Source organism: Saccopteryx leptura, chromosome 4, assembly GCF_036850995.1.
Source record: "Saccopteryx leptura isolate mSacLep1 chromosome 4, mSacLep1_pri_phased_curated, whole genome shotgun sequence".
NCBI classification, from domain to species: domain Eukaryota; kingdom Metazoa; phylum Chordata; class Mammalia; order Chiroptera; family Emballonuridae; genus Saccopteryx; species Saccopteryx leptura.
The window spans coordinates 106,548,525-106,564,620 of NC_089506.1; the positions used below are offsets into that span (position 1 = coordinate 106,548,525).

Genomic DNA, 16,096 nt, shown 5'->3' on the forward strand with positions numbered 1-16,096 from the left:
ACTTTATATTTCAATGTATTTTCCATTTTTGTCTTTTAATTTTTAGGCAAAAATATTAAAATATACCAGGTAGTAATATTAATGATATTATTTATCTCTATATGGAATTGTTTTTCCATTAACTTATTTTATAAGCTTTATGTTAAAAGGTTATTATTAATTTTATAAGGTTGTAGGTAGATACTGGCTACTTAGTAAATTAGCGCATTCTCCTGGCGACTGTAATACTGAAGAGTAAAAGCAAGGGAAGCCAGTGGGTGTGCCTTATTGTTGTTGGAAAACTATAAAATAGAAGCAGCAAGAGAAAAATAGTTTTGGCTTCCTCCAGTTTTCTTTTTTCAATATGAAATTAAGTATAATTTGTCCACAACATTATCTGGAGCTCATTCTTATGCATAAGACTAGGTTGAGGTGAGAAATATTTTTTGAAGAGAAGTTTTAGATAGCAGCAAAAGTTCTAAAGCCTTTAACACAAGTAAAGGTATAAAAATGTTGGGCTTCTTATAAAATTTCTTTTTTATCTAAATATCCATAGACCACAGAACTTTGAACAAATGTTTGTATTTGCTACACTGACAATGGAAAAAATAAAAAGCCAATATTGCTGTGCATTTATTCTGTTCCAAGTATTGTTTTAAGAAGTTTGCATGTATTCTCTTTCTAATCCTTATAAAAACCCAGTGAGGTATGTTCATGATTGCTCCCATTTCACTGATATGGAAACAGAGGTGCAGAAAAGTTCACATAACTTCTCCAAAGGCACATACCTAGCATGCGGTAGAGATAGATTCGAAGTCCTTGATTTCTCTGTGTATAGAAGAAAATGTCATGCATTACAGGGCCCTTGCCTTTCTCACTCAGGAGGTGGCCTTCAGCATCTGCAGGCTCAGTCCTTATCTTGGGGGAGGGGGGCTGGCATGCAGCCGTCCTGGGTTCTGGGACAAACTTGCCAGCTCAGCTCATCTGGCTGAATCATTAGGTTTGGGTGGTTTAAGAAAGGCTTTTTCCTCTTGGTCTGATGGTGGATTCAATAAGAGGCTTTGTAATAGTTAAGTAATTTGCCTTTTATTATTTATTGGTTTAAGTTCAGTGAAGATTATAGAACTGGAAAACAAGCATCTGTATATAATAGCTATAAGCTTTCCTTGGAGTCAGTTTGTTTAGAATGTATATCTATGTATGTTTATGTTTATATTAGGAACATTCCTCAGAACTATTGGATAGTCTTTTGATTTTGTGTGTGTGTGTGTGTGTGTGAAAACTTACAAATAAAAAACAGATTTCTCTTAACAGGGGAAGGAGCCCTTTACTTGCTCAATATGTGTCTACAGCAGCTGTTTGAAATAAAAGTTTTCAAGGAAAAACACCATTCTTGGTTTATAAATCAATCAGTTCAATCAGGTAAGTGACTAGTGTGTATATTCCATTAACTAAACAGCATGTTCCAGTTTCTCCATCCTTCACGGGCACATGGGTCTGCCCTCCTGGGTTGGAGTCTGGTCGATGTGCTTTTCTTCACTGGCGCCAGAGTAGAGTTAATCAGGAGAAAGGAAAAATAATTTGAGCAAGTTTATCTCAATACCTATGTATCTTAAATGGTAGGAAATTTTTACCTAACAACTTTAAAACCCTGACATCCTTTTCAAAAGGTAGAGGACTTTTGTACCAGGGAGTGCACTTTGTTTTGTCTAGAACAGGGGTCCCCAAACTTTTTACACAGGGGGCCAGTTCACTGTCCCTCAGACTGTTGGAGGGCCGGACTATAAAAAAAACTTGAACAAATCCCTATGCACACTGCACATATCTTATTTTAAAGTAAAAAAACAAAATGGGAACAAATACAATATTTAAAATAAAAAACAAGTAAATTTAAATCAACAAACTGACCATTATTTCAATGGGAACTATGCTTCTCTCACTGACCACCAATGAAAGAGGTGCCCCTTCCGGAAGTGCAGCGGGCCAAATAAATAGCCTCAGGGGCCGCAGTTTGGGGACCCTTGGTCTAGAAGCTCTTTGTTCTTCTATTAGCCACATTTGAGGATTTTCAAGTTTTACACATCTTATTTCCTTGAAAATGGATACTGACATAGCTTCTAAAAAAGAATAGAATATAACAGATTTTTTAATGCTTTGTTATATAAATTACTATTGCCATTTCCCCCCCTCCCCTGAACACACACCCTCAATACCAAAGTTCTAATTTTTTTCATGTTCCTTTCATTTGGAGTAGCGTTGACTCAGCAGGCAAAAGGGTACCTCACGTTTTTCTGATGGTTCTGTGAGGCAGGGGTGGGGGTGGGGGTGGGGAGTTATAGGGTGGTTGACGCACTCTGCATTCCCTCTGCCTGTTCGTACTGTTTCCAGAGAGCGCTGCTTTCTGTTGCCTGTGTATGTGGCTACTTTGTGCTAAGGTAGAAAGGTCATTTTGCCTTTCTTCTAAAGCATTCTAGAAGAATAGTTTCATGCTGCTGATACATTTCATATACCTATGTGTTTGAGAAGAATTAAAGTGCTTTTCAGTTGCCAAAATGCAGTGGTAGTCTATGCATACTCTGGTAGCTGGAACACAGGAATTCCCTTCTAGTGTTGCTGCTCTGCTTGTTCATTTGGCAGCATGTCAGAGTTCCAACGTGTGACATAAGGCGTACACTTGCAGTTGGGTCTAGCTAGATAGGCACAGTAATATCCAGATGGAACTGGAAAATATCGATCATCTCTCCTGGACTGAGTCAGTATCTGCCCCCCCCCCCCCCTTAAGTAGAGTAGTTTTAGGTTCACAGCAAAAGTTCCTGCTTTTTTCATGATTGTCTTATTTTAAACTTAATCTTAAGGATCTGTTTTTAAGAATGGCTGCTAGGATTTTGTTTTCAAACCTACAAACCTATTCCTATTCCTATTCCTAATAGAATGGGTGCCTTATAAAAAATGAATCAGAGAATCTGATAGGTTGTTTTATAAACTTCTCTTCTACTTGGAAAAAATATACAACTAATATTATAATACGAAACTACTTCCTTAATTTATTTTTCTTACTATGAAATGGATTTATATATAATTCAGGGTTAGAATTTCTTGGCTCTATAGGTAGATTGCTCTACTAGAGAATAAAAGTAAGAACACATATTTCCTGAAAATAATAAATATGGTGCTAAATGAATTATTGTTCCATTTGCAATACCTCTTCTGATTGATTTCTGTGGAAGAGGAGGTCTGGGAAGCTTGGAGGGGGGGGTGATACAGGAAAGGAAAGCAGAGTGCAGTTAGGCTAGTTTGTCTGAATTGTCTTTTTCCTTTTCCCTGGAAAGCACCATCACCTTTACAGCAGAGTGTCCAGTTTCTTATGTGCAGTCTTATTAGATAGACTTCTGCCCTCTTGCCTTTTTCTTTGGGGTTGGGTTTGGGATAGGGCCTGGGGTGTCAAACAGTTTTCTGAGCTTTGAGTCATCAGTAATTCAAAGTTGTGAGCCCACATACCATAGTAGGAGCTATGTGCCGAGAGAGTAATACTGCTTTCTCATGGCTTTGTCTTCAAAAACACAGGACATTCCATTTTACTGCAGTTTACAGATAGACTTACATAAGTTTCCTCTTTGCCTGGTTCACATTCTGTACATGTTTTTCTCTGACCCTGTGTTTTGGGGGCAGTGGGGAGGACTTCTGTTAAAAATTATTTCTAAAGAGAAATGGAAAGTTAAAGATTAATTTCAGTGTCTGGGTCTCGACTGCACACGGTATTTGAAGCTCTTTGGAGTAAAATCTTGACCACATTCTGCCTTTTGAGAGAATCACCTAGACCTTTGGGCCTGTCAGGAGAGCTTCTGTACTTGGAATTTCACATAGAGTTTTCAATGAATTCTTTCCACTTTGGGATTAGAATGAAATGGCTAAGTTTTCTGTTCAGACGTTAATTCCCTTTGTTCTCTTTCTACTCTGTAGGAGGTCTCCTCCACTTTGCCACACCCATGGACCCTTTATTTCTGCTCCTCCACTACCTTATAAAGGCTGACAAAGAGGTGAGTTTCCCAGTTTGGGATAATAACAGTGAGGAACCAGAATAGATTGTTTTATTGCTTGATCTCCTCTCTCTCCTTTTCATGATCCAAATATAGATTCCCCACAACTCAGAGTTAGATCGGTTGGTATAGAACACATGTACCGTATGTGCCGGTGTGGACTAGCGAGACCTGCGAACCAGCACATGAACCTTGACCTGGCTTACCTGTGACTTCCGGGAATCTCCTGACCCTCTGTGCTGTGCACTGTGCTTGTTTGACACAGCCTAGCAAGGAAAGGTGTTATCATTAAGTACTCATTAGCTTTGAAATGTAATACAAATGTTAAGAAATTGATTTCAGGACTTAAGAAAGAAGATACTATCGTTTCTCATTTTCTTATTTGGGAGAGATCGTGAAATAGGTAAACTAGGGATTGTCTAGTAAAAAGCTCATTAATGGGGAAGCTCTAGTTAAGACTTAAGGAATTCCAGATAGATAAAATTACCTTTGTGATACGAAGACAAGGTTAATTAATAGTAATAATTTTAGCCAGAGGGTCTGAAACATTTGGTCTCAGGACACCTCTACGCTCCTGAAAATTCTTAGATCCCATAGAGCTTTTTGCTCCTGTTATTATCTATCAATATTTACTACATTAGAAATTAAGATTGAGAAATTTTTAAAAATAATTTTATTAATTTATTTTAAAATAAAAATAAACCCAGTATACATTAACATAAATAATACTTTTTTAATTAAATAAACAATAAAATTCAGTGATGAGTGTGGCACTGTTTTAGATTATTGTAAGTCTCTTTGATGTGTAGCTTAAGAGACAACAATAGGTTTCTCCTATCTGCCTCTGTGTTCAGTCTGCTTCCATACATTGTTGTGATGGACGTATATGAAGAATAGCCTGACCCAGACGTGTAGTCAGAAAGGGAGGAGTAGTATGAAAGCCTTTTCAGACAATTGTGGATATTCTTTGACACTACTCCAAAAGTCAACAAGGCATAGTTTCTTAACAGTCAGCTGCAGTGTGGAATCTGAGACCCTGTCAATGAACTTTCCCTGCTCTGTTACATTAAAATCTGTTGTCTAGGCCCTGGCCGATTGGCTCAGTGATAGAGCGTCGGCCTGGCGTGCAGGAGTCCTGGGTTCGGTTCCGACCAGGGCACACAGGAGAAGCGCCCATCTGCTTCTCCACCCCTCCCCCTCTCCTTCCTCTCTGTCTCTCTCTTCCCCTCCCGCAGCCAAGGCTCCATTGGAGCAAAGATGGCCCGGGCACTGGGGATGGCTCTATGGCCTCTGCCTCAGGCACTAGAGTGGCTCTGGTTGCAACAGAGTGACGCCCCAGATGGGCAGAGCATCGCCCCCTGGTGGGCATGCCGGGTGGATCCCGGTCGGGCGCATGAGGGAATCTGTCTGACTGCCTCCCTGTTTCCAACTTCAGAAAAATACAAAAAAAAAAAAAATCTGTTGTCTATTTTACTGAGAATGGACCTTTTGCCCATACATAACTTTGGAAAGTATTGCATCACTGAATTATGTTGATTTTCCAAATGGTGACACATCTCATTTTACACACACACACACATGCACACTCACTTTTGTTGATATCAGCACTGATCCTACCAGAAAACTCTAACTATTGGGGAGCTGTCATAATGGCAGAGGCAGATAGGTATTCTAGACTTCTAATTTTTGCTTGAAAGTTAAAATTTTATCATTGACTACAAGTCTTGTCAGTCCCTTTGTGCTGTGACAGCTTCTGCCAGATACCCAAGTTTGAATCACCATAGTTCATAGTGGGGTTTTGGGGTGTTTTAGGTAAAAATGGTATGCTTGAGAAAAGCAGCCGGGGCAGCTCTCTGCTAGCCCGTGTGTTCTTTGAGACAGCCCGGCAGACACACTTTCCCAACATTACTGTTATCACACAGAGCATTTAAAATTTAAAAGATTTGCACTTAAGATTCAAGAATTTAAATAAAAGTAATTGCTCCTACTTTTGATCAAGAATATCAGGGGCTTGTAGGCCCCCCGAAAAGATATTGGGGACTCCCAGGGATCTGCCAACCACAGTTTGAAAACCTTTAAACAACTTCAACAAATAAATGTTATTTAAACTGCTTAGAAGAATCTGTTCTTTTGCACTCTACTGTTTGCATATAGTTTAAATGCTTACGGTTTTGTCTCATTTAATTCTTAGACCAAATTCCAAAACTTCTATTTTGTGGGACTGTCACTTTGAGTTTGCTATAAATATTGATATAATAAAACTGAATTAAAACTTTGTCATGCTTTCTCATGGTGCAGCTTAGCTTCTTTTATTTTTATCCTTTCCTATATCTTCTGTCCTTTTGTATGGGTTAGTGAAGTTTTATCCCTTAGTTTAATCATATTTCCCGTTATCTAGAAGCTACCCTGATAGTGTAATTTGAGCAGACCAGCAGTGAAGTTAGTGAGCCATGGGTCTCTAATGAACGCAAATGGTCCATTCACCCCCAGGAAGGGCTGGCAGTATTCAGGAAGGACGTTGTAAACTTCAGTTGGTTCCCATTTGTTTTCTAGGCTACATTAACAGAAAGAAAGCCATGAACCAGCCTTAGTACCTGCGTTGATGAACATTTAAAGTCCCCCACCCTCATATATTTGGGAGTGTTTCCCTATTTTGCATTAAGACCACAATTGGTGGATTAATCCTGACCCTGCCATTCTGGAATCTCTGGGGATGTTATGGCTCATTTGGATTGACAGATGCAGAATGAAGCAGAAATCCTGCTTAAGGTGGTGGTTGGCTTTCATTGTAAACCATCTTTCTCTTCTAAATACTAAAAATGCCCTTTAAAGTAAACAATGAGATATTTAGGTATTTCCTTCCCTATGTTTTAGACATGATGTTTTCCTATGTGTTTGAAAAAAAAATATTGGCTCACACTTTTTAACTGTTGACTTACTAATTTTTTTTTTTTTTTTTTTTTTTTTTTTACAGAGACAGGGAGTCAGAGAGAGGGACAGATAGGGACAGAGAGACAGGAAGGGAGAGAGATGAGAAGCATCAATTTTTCTTTGAGGCACTTTAGTTGTTCACTGATTACTTTCTCACATGTGCCTTGATGGGGTAGGGGGGCTACAGCAGATCAAGTAACCCCTTGCTCAAACCAGTGACCTTGGGCCCAAGCTGATGAGCTTTGCTCAAACCAGATGAGCCCACGCTCAAACTAGCAACCTTGGGGTCTCGAACCTGGGTTCTCCTTGTCCCAGTTTGACGCTCTATCCACTGCGCCACCGCCTGGTCAGGCGACTTACTCATTTTTAATTATAAGATTTATTTTAACATCAGAAGAAATAATTCTTTATTCTAGTTCTTCCAACTGTTATAAATTATATTAAAGCAAGTTGCTTATTGCATTTCCTTTTCATATATATATGGTAAAAACAGAATGAAACACTAATTATGAAATTATATTATGACCAAATGGTGGTCCATTATATATATGTACAATATTGTTTTAAAATAGTTATATATTTAAAATATTAGTTGATCATAGGAGACTATTAATTAAGGTAGAAATCTAAAAACAGTAAGACGGGAAATCTGTGAACTATTTTTACTGTCTGAGGGCAAAGAGAACATTTTAATTGAGGCATTTTTTGCCACTTGTTAAGCTAACAGACAGTATGACAAACTATCAGATATGCTACCGAATGAATGAGAAAATGACCCCCTTAAAACAAAGAAAGCTGTATTTTCAGAAAGAAAACTGATCAGACTCAGTTTTTTCTGTCTACAAATGGAATTGTCACTAACAGAAAAGTAGAGTGAGCCAGAAATGGTCACGGGCAAAACCATACAAAAGTCTGATAATCCCCAAGTCAGGAGACTAATAATTTAGACAAACTTCTCTGCATACCACTAGTAAAGTTAAGAAAAACTAAACCTATTTTTTATTTATTATTTTTTTTAAGTGAGAAGTCGGGGAGTGGGCAGAGATACAGACTCCCATATGCACCCTGACTGGGATCTACCCAGCAAACACCTATGGGGCAATGCTCTGTCCATCTGGGGTCGTTGCTTCATTGCTCAGCAACTGAACTATTTTAGCACCTGAGGCGAGGCCATGAAGTCATTCTCAGCACCTGGGGCCAACTTGCTCCAACTGAGCCATGGCTGCAGGAGGAGAAGAGAGAGATAGAAAGAGAGAAGCGAGAGGGGGAGGGGTGGAGAAGCAGATGGTCTTTTGTCCTGTGTGCCCTGACCAGGAATAGAAGCCAGGATATCCACATGCCAAGTAGATGCTCTACCGCTGAGCCAGCTGGTCAGGGCTGTAAGAAAAATTAAACCTAACTGAGAAGAAAATGGTTCTGAATTTCTGTGTTTTGCACTCTGGCCCATTGGCCACCAGGCCAGATACACTTATCTAGCTGAGCCTGATTTAATGCCTGCAGCTTCACTGTACTTACCCCTCTAACTATCTTTTCTTTTATTATGGTCTAAATTTGGAAACACTGTCTGACCACTGACAGGAATAGGTTGACTTGGGGTATTTTTCTTTTGCTTGTGGTGTTTAAAGCCCTGGAGAAGTGAGGATGGGTGGGGAAAGACACACTCCGGCCTTGATCCAGGCTGATTCCTGGATGATTGTCAGGACTCCTGCTCTGTGACCTCAGCTGGTTCTTTTTCAAATTAATGGGTTGAACCCGCTCTAGGCATCTCTGCCATCTTTGCAAGCTTCCGTACTTCTCCAGGATTTTGCCGCCGTCTTTTCCAGTGGTTGTACTAAGGTTGGAACCCTCACAGAGTTTCCTAAAGGGAAACTGGGAGTCTGTTCTGGAGCCTGTCCCAGGTTAGGGACTCCTTAGGTGGAACAAGTGGCTTTGAACTTAGTTTGAAAGTCCAGCTACACAGTGATGTATCTTTTTTTCTCTCTCTCTCTTTTTAAATGTGTGTTTGTTGACTGTCACGTTTGCATTCTAACTGACTAAAGTCTTTTTTCAGGGAAAGTTTCAGCCTCTAGATCAAGTTGTGGTGGATGACATGTTTCCAAATTGCATCTTGCTACTGAAATTTCTTGAACTTGAGAAGTTACTTCGACATGTGACAGAGGAAAAAGGTAAATATAGCCTTTGAAATCAGGCTGATGGCTGCTAACAGGTGGGCGTCTGTCTGAGAATAGAGCTGCTTGAAGGCCCACTGAATGTAATGCTATTCTGTGTGGATTGGAGCAGAAGATGTCATTCAAATTTTGCTTCCACTTGTCAATTCTAGTCCTCTGTTACTTTGGATTGTTCAGTATTTGACCTTCCAACTGGTGAAATGTGGTGCCCTGTGTCCTAAGGGCCAGGTTTCACAAGGCTTGGGCTTTTGTCTTAGTTCTTCTTTGAATTAGCCCTTGACTTTTAACTGCTTTCTGCCTCATAGTTCTCATTTTTAATATTCCATAAAACCTATACCTCTGATTCAAGAAGCGGTTATTGAGCATCTATGTTGAGCCCTGGTGGTAGGCTCTAGCGGTACTTGTAAGACATTATTCTTTCTCACTCAGCTTCGGGTCTGATAGGAGCAGATGACAAGTAGGGCAAACAGCAGGGACTAATGGAGGTGAACTCTGGGTTTTCTGGGGATGCACAGACTATGTTGGGTGGGAGTGCAGCTCAGTGTGTATTGTGTTGCTCTCAAAAGGGAAATGACCTCTAACCGGAGACCTGAAGGCTATGTCAGAGTAGCAGCATGACAGAGGCATGGATGTATGGAAAAGTCTATCACATTCAAGCAGTGCCAAAGAGTCCAGTGTGGCCAGAGTATAGCATGCCAGGGACGGATTGAAATTGGTAAGGGAGAAATGGGGTGGGAATGTAGGGCAAGGGTTCAGGTGGTAAAGAGCATATGTTTGTCTGGACTTTACCGAATGGTCCTGGAGTGTCAGCGAAGATTTAAGCAGTGTGGATAATATTGGAGAAGCTGAGGCCAGATTCACAAAAATTGCAGCAGAGGTCTAAGCAGGAGATGATGGCACCTGACGCCAGGAGAGAGATGAACCTAGAAGGAAGCAGCGATTTGGAGGTAGAACCAACCTCATTTGGTGACTAGATGGTAATCAAAGAGAAGAGGAGTCAGGATGACTTCTGGGTTTGTACCTTGACCAAGGGGGTATGTAGTGGTAGCATCCCACAGACAGAAGAGATGGGGGGAGGAACTGGCTGGGTGACAAACAGATGAATTTTGAGAGGAGGAAGGGAGGCAGTGTGTGTGGATGTGTTTTTACTAGTCAAAAGCACTATACAAACTTAGTATCCATCTTTCAAGTAATCATCCAGCTAGTTCCAGGGTGCAAGCAGGGTGGGAATCCAAGCAATAAACTGATATGTTGTTGTTATTGTTTGGCGTCACAGTCAGTTTGGCCAACGATTACACTTCGGGGACCAAAAAAAGTGATTCCAAGAAGTGTAAGCCTACAGTGGGAAAGGGGAGAACCTCACTGATTGCATTTTACATTTGAGGGGTCTACTACATTCACACTTGGCTAGACTTAATGCTCCGTTTTGTACCTGAGGGGTATGTGGGGGCCAAGGTTTTATCAAAGCAGTCCATTAAAGACATCCCCTAATGCTGAGCCCGGCGGGAGACAGCAGTCCTTCTCTGGTGACAAATGAGTAACTCATAACCATTACTGAAAGCTAAGGTAATGGGGAAATAATTGCAATTCACTTTAATTTTGTCAAGTTAATAAATACAGTTGAAAATGCAATTAACTCATTATTTAAAACTGTTACATTAGCTGTATAAGAACTATTAAACCCAAACCCAGAAACCCAGATTCAGAGCGGGTGTTCATGCATTGGCCTTTGTTCATGCACAGCTTACAGCCTGTGTTTCAGAACAAGAGCTTCCCCTCTCCAATTCCTTCCTTCTTGCATACCAACCCCCTGACCTCTTATTGAGTCATCTGAGCTCCTGTCCTAATCTCTTTCACTTGAAAACATTGCCCAGCTTTTGGAAGTCCCGGACAAGAAGTGCGTGCGCTACACTTACCTTGTTTGCCCGGCTCTGAGTAACCAGTTGTACACTTTGGAGCCTCCCACTGTCCTTGTACATAGAACCCACATAAAGAAAACTACCGTACAGATTTGTTTTGGGTCTGGAGACAAAGCAAGTAATGTGGGATTGCTTATGTATTTTGATGAAAAGGTTATTTCTCTTCTTTTTTTTCTTGTTTTGATTTTGTTTCTAAACCTTCAATTATTTTGAGATTTATAGACCAAATCATTAGGGGAAGAATTTGATTGTGAAGAAAACTGCCAGGACTTTTAGAGAATTACATACCTTCTACGGCGTGAAATTTAATCTCAGTTAGTTTGTGCTTTGCCATAGTGTCATTAAAAAAGAAAGAAAGAAAAATTTGAGGCCTAGAGTTGTTAGAACTCTGGTTTATATAAAGGTTGATAATATATCTGCTTATATAAGCAGATGAAGCAATTTTTAAAAAATTTTAAACGTCCAGAAAAACTTGGAGGAAAAAACTACAAATATTATTTGTACCAACCTCAATAATAAAAAAATGTTAATATTTTGTTATATTTGCTTCATATCTCTTTTGAGGAAATAATTTCTTTAAGAACAATCTGGTAATTTGATCAGGACCTGATTATCTACAAGGAATATTAAAAATATATTTTGTATGTGGTTTTGAGCAAATTATTCAATCTTTTCAGCCTCCTGTATCTGTCAGATGAAGAGTTTGAAGGTTTGAAAGTATCACCTATATTCTGTCACACATTATAATTAGTATTCTGCAAAGTTGTTCAAAATCATAAGATAAAACTTTCATTCTCTTAGCTTTATAGTGTTGAGATTTCTGAATGATCAACATCTGAATATTATTTAAGTATTGCAGTTAATAGTATGTAGTATCTACCACAAAGAGATGCTTCATGAGTTAATGGAAATAACATGTAAATAGATGCTCAGAAAGTGCTGGGAATGTAGTAAATGCTCAATAAATGTTTGTGCTATTAAGGCTTTTAAATTAGATTTTTTTTTTTTTTTTACAGATTCAGAGAGTGAGTCAGAGAGAGCGATAGACAGGGACAGACAGACAGGAACAAAGAGAGATGAGAAGCATCAATCATTAGTTTTTCATTGCACGTTGCAACACCTTAGTTGTTCATTGATTGCTTTCTCATATGTGCCTTGACTGCAGGCCTTTAGCAGACCGAGTAACCCCTTGCTGGAGCCGGCGACCTTGGGTTCAAGCTGGTGGACTTTTTGCTCAAACCAGATGAGCTCGCGCTCAAGCTGGCAACCTCGGGGTCTTGAACCCCGGTCCTCTGCATCCCAGTCTGACGCTCTATCCACTGTGCCACCGCCTGGTCAGGCAAATTAGACATTTTTAATTCTTTGTGATATTTAAGTATTAGGTGCACAGTAGGTGACCAATAACATTTGTTTGATGGTCTGTTTATTAATATATATACTAGTGGTTTAAATAGGAGACTGGGGGTAACAGGGAATAAAATATCTTACATGTATTGAGAAATTATTCTATACCATCTCTATACTTATTGTTTTACATATATTATTGAATCTTTGTAGTAATTCCTTTTCATTGTTATTATAACCTACATTTTTATAAATGAGGAAGCTGAAGCTGGAAGAGTTTAAGTAAGTTGACTAACATCATAGAACTTGAAGTGGTAGAATCAAGATTTGAACTCCTGTCTCTCTGTCTGACAGCAACTCTTTCTCTTCCTTATAACTGTGTAACACTTCCCCAATACTCAGAGTGTTCAGGTGCTGTCATGTAAAAATAGAAACTTTTTAAAGTTTCTTATATCTTGTATCACCTCTTGATAATTTCCCTTTGTGAGGCAAGAAGAGGGGTACAGGAAAGGAGACAGGGAGAGCTTCAGCAGCTTAAGGAGCAGGCAGTGTTTCTGACCCTGGCTGTGAGCGTTCTGTTTTTGAGGCACTGTGTTGCCCTCTTTCAGTGATCTCCATGGATGCTGGCTGCGATTTGTTTGGGGTTATTGACCATTTATAAGTTAGAATTTGGTTCCATTCTCTGTATTTAATTGCTAGGATTTTTAAATAAGAAACAAAGAAGATTGCTAAAGAGTAGTCAGGTAATACCCGAGGTGGGAGCACAGATGAAGAAGAAAGCTGCTGTTTTTTAACGTCCACCCTCACCACAGGCACTGTACAGATAGAGTAAAACCTCAAATACTCAAATTCCCCAGCGAGCTATTTTGATATTAGACTCCAGATGCTTTCTTAAAAGTCTGTGGCATTACAGATCAGGTTAAGCCTGCTAAGCTTATGAAAACCTCCCCGTCCCCCTTGCCTTCTCCCTGCCAAATAAACCCAGCCATGGTTGTTTGTATCCTGAATGATGATGGCAGTGACCTTAGTTAGCACAGCCGGCTTTATTAGCAAAGGAAATGATGTGTCTGTTTGCTAGCTCTGGGGCTCAGTACGTTTCTTGCCAGAGAAGCTCACATTCAGTGGAGAGATGACAGGGGCAAGGACTAATAAAAGGTTATGAACTTCATCTTGAGTGTAACACTGTTTCATATTGCAGGCAAAAGCTGCACTGTGCTGTCCAATGTGATTAACAGGAAGAGCCAGGAAAACTTACCTGATTAAAATGCCCTGAGTACAGTTGCCAAGTTCCTATCCCCTGGAGGCAGGGAGAAAAAGAGACCATATGAGTTTCTCAGGTGTGGAAAACATTGAGAAAGTAGATGTGAAAATGTGCTCTAGGCAGTTTGTTCAACAATCCATCAGGGAAATTCAGGTTTGCGAACAGATTACCCAATTGCTGAACATGTTATTTAATTGTGGACTCACTTTCATTCCATCTTTATTTTGTAAACCCAATCTTTCCAGATGTTTGAGACCAGTTTTATAGGCACCAGACACATTAAGGAGAGAAATCTTTCCAGCATATGTGCAGATTATCTAACTCACTAATGCTCACAAATATTAAATTTAGAGCATGAACGAATGTGTTGTGGTATTTTTCATAATTATGGGTGATCTGTGACTTTTGTGAGTATTTTAAACCCCCTTGCTTATAAAATTTGTAAATTTTAAAGTTAATCAGTAGTTTATGCACTTGGTTCTTCTGTAACATTATGGGATATTCAGGCTTGATATTTCTTTTTTTTTTTTTTTTGAAACATTCTTTTTTTTAATTTTTATTTATTCATTTTAGAGAGGAGAGAGAGAGAGAGACAGAGAGAGAGAGGAGAGAGAGACGGGGGGAGGAGCTGGAAGCATTAACTCCCATATGTGCCTTGACCAGGCAAGCCCAGGGTTTCAAACCGGCGACCTCAGCATTTCCAGGTCGACGCTTTATCCACTGCACCACCACCAGTCAGGCTTGATATTTCTTAATGATCATCATGTCCGGGGAATGTTCCATTTTAAATAAATTTTAATTAAAAACTTCCTAGAAAATAAATTCCAGCCACAGCTGGTTTCATTTGTGAATTTTACCATTTGTTGAGAAAGAAATAGTGCTCAAAAAAAAAAAAATGATACTCAAACTCTTCTAGAAATAGATGAAACAGGAATATTTCCCAACTAATTTTATGAAGCCAGAATTACCCCAGAGCAAAATCAAAATTATTATACAAAGAAAACTAGACCAATATCCCTTATGATAATAGACAGGAAAAAAATTTAACAAAATATTAGCAAATGAAATATATAAAAAGGTTAATACATTATAACCAAGCTTGGGCCCCACTGCCCCCAACTGCTGGGAAACTCACTCTCATTGAATTTTAAGCTCTGCTCATGCTCCTGTGGAAGGTGACGGGGCAGGTGGCAGCAGGCACTGGCCTCTGAGACTGGGAGTCCCTTGCCTTCCAAATGAGATTCCCTACCCCAAGCCATGCAGAGTCGGCCGGCGTGGAAACGTGGGGAGGAGCAGTGTCCGCTTGTGTTGTGTCTGTTTTATGTGTTCATATCTTCATCTATATACCTAGAATGTTATTAAAAAAGGAAAAAGAAAAAAGTGGGGTTTACCACAGTATTGCAAAGTTGGTTAAATATTATAAACTCTATCAGTATAATTCACCATATTTACATATTATAGAAGAAAACTGTATGGTCATCTCAGTAGATGCTGAAAAAGCATTTGACAAAATCAGTCATACTATCAATTCTCAGCAACTAAGAAATGGAAGGGAGCTTCCGCAGTATGGTAAAGAGCATCAGTGACAAACCTAACTTAACATCATATTTCTTTGTAAGAGACAGTACACTTTTCTCTTATATTTTTTTTTTCTTTTTTTTTTAGCTGGAAACGGGGAGAGACAGTCAGACAGACTCCCGCATGCGCCCGACCGGGATCCACCCGGCACGCCCACCAGGGGCGACGCTCTGCCCACCAGGGGACGATGCTCTGCCCCTCCAGGGCATCGCTCCACCGTGACCAGAGCCACCCCAGCACCCGGGGCAGAGGCCAAGGAGCCATCCCCAGCACCCGGGCCATCTTTGCTCCAATGGAGCCTTGGCTGCGGGAGGGGAAGAGAGAGACAGAGAGGAAAGGGGGGTGGGGGGTGGAGAAGCAAATGGGCGCTTCTCCTATGTGCCCTGGCCAGAATCGAACCCGGGTCCCCCCACATGCCAGGCCGACGCTCTACCGCTGAGCCAACCGGCCAGGGCCAGTATACTTTTCTCTTAAGATAAATAAAGTACAAGATAAGAGTGTCCACTCTCACCACTTCTATTCGCCATTGAATTGGAAGTCCTAACAGTTTCATTAAGATAAGAAGAACATAAAAGGTGTACAGTTTGGAAAGTAAATAGTAACACAGTTTACACATAAACAATATGGTCTTGCATATGAAAAGAATCTACAAAAAATATCATTAGGAATAATAAAGTCTCAGGATACAAATTCAATATATAAGAATTAATTGTATTTCTGTATACTAGCAGTGAATAATGGACAATGGAATAAAAACATACCCTTTATAATATCATTAAAAATCACAATGTCCCAGGAATAAATGTAACACAATATGTGTAAGACCAGTACACTGAACATTACAAAACATTGCTGAGAGAAATTAAAGAAGAATTAAAT

The 16,096-nt window shown here is 39.8% G+C and overlaps 1 protein-coding gene across 3 annotated transcripts in view; it reads left to right on the plus strand.

The window, feature by feature from the left end:
* The window catches only part of RNASEH2B (ribonuclease H2 subunit B), an 83,924-nt gene that overhangs the window by 33,330 nt on the left and 34,498 nt on the right, over nt 1-16,096 (plus strand). For all 3 annotated transcript variants that reach the window (XM_066380930.1, XM_066380929.1, XM_066380928.1), the window contains exons 3-5: nt 1,294-1,401; nt 3,940-4,016; nt 8,998-9,112. In XM_066380930.1, coding sequence (XP_066237027.1) covers nt 1,294-1,401; nt 3,940-4,016; nt 8,998-9,112 — 300 coding nt within the window. The remainder of the gene's footprint in view (nt 1-1,293; nt 1,402-3,939; nt 4,017-8,997; nt 9,113-16,096) is intronic.